At 50.7% G+C, this 4938-nt stretch overlaps 1 protein-coding gene across 1 annotated transcript; it reads right to left on the reverse strand.

Annotated features, from left to right (window-relative positions):
• Positions 1 to 407: 407 nt before the first annotated feature.
• On the reverse strand, positions 408 to 4892 carry LOC116379259 (NLR family CARD domain-containing protein 3-like). Its single transcript, XM_031841201.1, has 2 exons — positions 3103 to 4892; positions 408 to 585 (listed from the first exon to the last, which is right to left on the reverse strand). Exons 1-2 carry the CDS (start codon positions 4794 to 4796, stop codon positions 408 to 410), a joined length of 1872 nt encoding a protein of 623 aa, XP_031697061.1. The 5' UTR covers positions 4797 to 4892.
• Between the last annotated feature and the right edge of the window lie 46 nt (positions 4893 to 4938).

Here is a 4938-nt window from a genome sequence, read left to right on the forward strand (position 1 = left end):
TGTGACAGAGAACAAGTCTCCAGCTCTACCTCCTCCATCAGACTGATTGTCTGTGGCTGCAGCAGGCCTCTCCATACCTGAGAGTTTCCAGTCTCCAGTGTGGATCCTCCAGTCCATCAGACAGCAGCTTCACTCCTGAGTCTCCTGGGTGATTGTAGCTCAGGTCCAGCTCTCTCAGATGGGAGGGGTTGGAGCTCAAAGCTGAGACCAGAGAAGCACAGCCTTCCTCTGTGATCAGACAGCCTGACAGGCTGCAAACACACAAAACAACACACATGTCACATGATCTGAGGGATCTGAGGGAACTGTGAGGGCTGGAAGGTTTATGTTTATTACTGTCATCACAAATCTGTTTGTCTGTAAACTTTAAACTTAGTACTTAGTCCAAGAAAAAGTAATTCACAGGGTCACCTGAGAGTCTCCAGTGTACAATGTGGACTCTCCAGTCCTCCAGACAGCATCTTCACTCCTGAATCCTGCAGGTCGTTGTTACTCAGGTCCATCTCTCTCAGACTAGAGGACTGGGAGCTGAGAACTGAGGACAGAGCTTCACAGCTTCTCTCTGAGAGGTTACAGCCACTCAGTCTGAAGAGACAATGATGAAGAAAAATAAACAATGAGTAGAAAAGATAGCAGCGTATTTAAGTTATGATATATATTCTACCCGTAGGCATCTTCGATTCCTCTCCCCGGCTGATCTTTCCTCTTCTGTTACCTCTGCTCTCCCTGACCCTGAATCCTTCTCTCTCCTATCCCCTGATACTGCTACTGACCTTCTCCTCTCCACCATTTCCTCTTCTTTGGACAACCTCTGTCCCTTCACCTCCAGGCCTGCACGGCCAACCCCACCTGCCCCATGGCTGTCGGACTCAGTGCGTAATGACAGACGGAGCCTAAGAGAGGCTGAGCGAAAATGGAGAAAAGGCAAACTCCCGGAGGACCTTCTTAACTTCCAAGCTCTTCTTTCCACTTTATCTACTGCTAAAGCTGCATTCTTCCGCTCCAAAATCCTAACCTCTGCTTCCAATCCTAAAAAACTCTTCGAAACTTTCTCTCCACTCCTCCAACCTCCAACCTCCACCCCCTCCTCCTACTTCCTCCCTTCTCCCTGACGATTTCGCCAACTTCTTTGACAAGAAGGTAAACGATATCAGGTCCTCCTTCTCTCAGCCGCCTGGCCCCTGTCCATCCTCTCCCTCACTCTCTCAGTGTCCCTGTCCACCATCTCCAGCTCTTCCCCCACAGTTCTCCCTCCCCTCTCCATGCCCCATTTTACCCAATCTTGCTCCCCTCTCCCCTAACGAGGTCCTCAACCTTGTTACATCTAACCGCCCCACCGCATGCTCCCTTGACCTGATTCCCTCCCCTCTTCTTCAGTCTATTGCGATTGAACTCCTTCCTTTCCTCACCCACCTCATGAACACATCTCTTGTTTCAGGATGCTTTCCCACGGCTTTGAAGACTGCCAGAGTCACCCCCCTTCTGAAAAAACCATCACTTGACCCCTCTGATGTCAAGAACTTCAGACCGGTGTCTCTTCTACTCTTTCTTTCCAAAACACTTGAACGTGCTGTCTTTACTCAACTATCCTCCTATCTCCACCAAAACAACCTCTTGGACCCTCACCAGTCCGGGTTTAAAGTGGGTCACTCGACTGAGACAGCCCTCCTTGCGGTGACGGAGTCGCTTCACCCCGCGAGAGCTAACTCTCTCTCTTCTGTCCTGATTCTCCTGGACCTGTCTGCAGCGTTTGACACGGTGAACCACCAGATCCTCCTCTCCACCCTCGAGGGGATGGGCGTCTCAGGCTCTGCACTCTCCCTGTTTGCATCCTACCTGACAGGTTGATCCTACCAGGTGACATGGAGGGGGGCCGTGTCGGAACCACGCATGCTGACTACGGGGGTTCCACGACGCTCAGTCCTGGGCCCCCTTCTCTTCTCGCTCTACACAACATCTCTGGGTTCTGTTATTCGCTCGCATGACTTCTCCTACCATTGTTAAGCCGATGACACCCAGCTGATCTTGTCATTTCCCCCCGGTGACACTCAAGTGGAGGCACGCATCGCTGCGTGCTTGGTTGACATCTCGAAGTGGATGACGACGCACCACCTGAAGCTCAACCTGGACAAAACCAAGCTACTGTTCCTCCCGGGGAAGGGTTGCTCGCACCGAGACCTGTCCATCACCATTGATGATACCGTGGTGACGCCAACTCGGACAGCGAAAAACCTGGGTTTGACCCTGGATGACCAACTGTCGTTCTCAGCAAACATTGCATCGGTTACACGCTCTTGCAGATTCCTGCTCTACAACATCAGGAGGATTCGCCCCTTCCTCACTGATGAGACGGCGCAGGTGCTAATCCAGGCTCTTGTCATCTCCCGCCTGGACTACTGCAACTCACTACTTGCTGGAGCCCCGGCGTCGGCCATCAGACCTCTGGAGCTTGTCTAGAAAGCTGCAGCTCGCCTGGTGTTCAATCGCCCCAAGTTCTCCCACACAACTTCCCTTCTCCGTTCTTTACACTGGCTACCTGTAAGAGCTCGCATCCAGTGTAAGACTCTGGTGCTAGCCTACAGGGCAGTGAAAGGAACAGCTCCTTCCTATCTCCAGGCCACGGTCAAGCCCTACACTCCCGCCCGACCACTTCGCTCTGCTACCTCGGGGCGACTGGTTGCCCCGTCGCTCAGAGGTCCCTGCGGCCGATCGACCCGGTCGCGGCTGTTTTCTGTCCTGGCCCCACAGTGGTGGAATGAACTCCCCACTGACGTCAGGACAGCAGAGTCGCTGCCCATCAGGCTGAAGACTCACCTCTTCAAGAAGGCCTACCCTTAGCCTTCCACTCACCACTTACTTAGCATCTATTGTATTCATACTAGCTTATTGCACTTATTGTATTCATATTAGTTTGTGGCACTTATTGCATTTGTTTGTTTCTGCACTGTACGTTGGCTCTGGTTTAGGCTCTTAGATGCTTGTTTGAAGAAAGGAGATGCACTTATGACTTCTGGTGATTAGTTCTCTCGAAAACCGATGTTGAATACACTTATTGTAAGTCGCTAAATGACTGTAATGTAATGTAACTCTCTCTGTACTTACAGAGCTTTGTTGGAGGCTTTGACCACTGGCAGCAGCCTCAGAAGAGCCTCCTCTGAAGCAGAGTATTTCTTCAGGTCAAACACGTCCAGATCTTTTTCTGATGACAGTAAGATGAAGACCAGAGCTGACCACTGAGCAGGAGACAGTTCATCTGTGGAGAGACGTCCTGAACTCAGGGACTGTTGGATCTCCTCCACTAGAGAACCAGCATTGAGTTCATTCAGGCAGTGGAACAGATTGATGCTTTTCTCTGGAGACACATCCTCACTGATCTTCTTCTTGATGTACTGGACTGTTTCCTGATTGGTCTGTGAGCTACTTCCTGTCTGTGTCAGCAGACCTCGTAGGAGAGTCTGATTGGTCTCCAGAGAAAGACCCATGAGGAAGCGGAGGAACAAGTCCAGGTGTCCATTTGGACTCTGTAAGGCCTTGTCCACAGCACTCTGGTAGAGATGTGTTAGTTCAGGTTTGCCTCTAGAGACTTCAGACAACCGGGAGGTTGTTTGTTCTTCTGACAGCAGATTCACTCCAGAGTTGATGAAGATCAGATGGACATGAAGAGCAGCCAGAAACTCCTGAACACTCAGATGGACGAAGCAGAAGACCTTGTCCTGGTACAGTCCTCTCTCCTCTCTAAAGATCTGTGTGAACACTCCTGAGTACACTGAGGCTGCTCTGATGTCGATGCCACACTCTGTCAGGTCGGATTCATAGAAGATCAGGTTCCCTTTCTGCAGCTGATCAAAAGCCAGTTTTCCCAGAGACTCAGTCATCTTCCTGCTCTCTGGACTCCAGTGTGGATCCGTCGCAGCTCCTCTATCATACTTGACCTTCTTCAGTTTGGACTGAACCACCAGGAAGTGGATGTACATCTCAGTCAGGGTCTTGGGCAGCTCTCCTCCCTCTCTGGTCTTCAACACATCCTCCAGAACTCCAGCAGTGATCCAGCAGAAGACTGGGATGTGGCACATGATGTGGAGGCTTCGTGAGGTCTTGATGTGGGAGATGATCCTCCTGGCCTGCTCCTCATCTCCGAATCTCTTCCAGAAGTACTCCTCCTTCTGTGGGTCAGTGAACCCTCTGACCTCTGTCACCATGTCGACACACTCAGCAGGGATCTGATTGGCTGCTGCAGGTCGTGTGGTTATCCAGAGGCGAGCAGAGGGAAGTAGTTTCCCCCTGAAGAGGTTTGTCAGCAGCACATCCACTGAGGTGGACTCTGTAACATCAGTCAGGACCTCATTGTGGTGGAAGTCCAGAGGAAGTCGACACTCATCCAGACCGTCAAAGATGAACAGAACCAGGAACTCTTCAAAGCTGCAGATTCCTGCTTCTTTGGTTTCACTGAAGAAGTGATGAACAAGTTCCACCAAGCTGAACTGTTTCTCTTTCAGCACATTCAGCTCTCTGAAGGTGAATGGAAATGTGAACTGTATGTCCTGGTTGGCTTTGTCTTCAGCCCAGTCCAGAGTGAACTTCTGTGTTAAGACTGTTTTGCCAATGCCAGCCACTCCCTTTGTCATCACTGTTCTGATTGGTTCCTCTCTTCCAGGTGAGGCTTTAAAGAGGTCGTCTTGTCTGATGGTTTTTTCTGGTCTGTGTGGTTTCCTGGATGCTGTTTCAATCTGTCTGACCTCATGTTCATCATTGACCTCTGCAGTCCCTCCCTCTGTGATGTAGAGCTCTGTGTACATCTGATTCAGAAGGGTTGGGTTTCCTGCTTTAGCGATCCCCTCAAACACACACTGGAACTTCTTCTTCAGGTGAGATTTGAGTTCACGCTGACAAACTGCAGCAGGAAGTCCTGAATGACTTCCTGAATAAAAACAAAGAACA

The sequence above is a fragment of the Anarrhichthys ocellatus genome, unplaced genomic scaffold (assembly GCF_004355925.1).
Source record: "Anarrhichthys ocellatus isolate YVR2014 unplaced genomic scaffold, GSC_Weel_1.0 scaffold3997, whole genome shotgun sequence".
NCBI lineage: Eukaryota > Metazoa > Chordata > Actinopteri > Perciformes > Anarhichadidae > Anarrhichthys > Anarrhichthys ocellatus.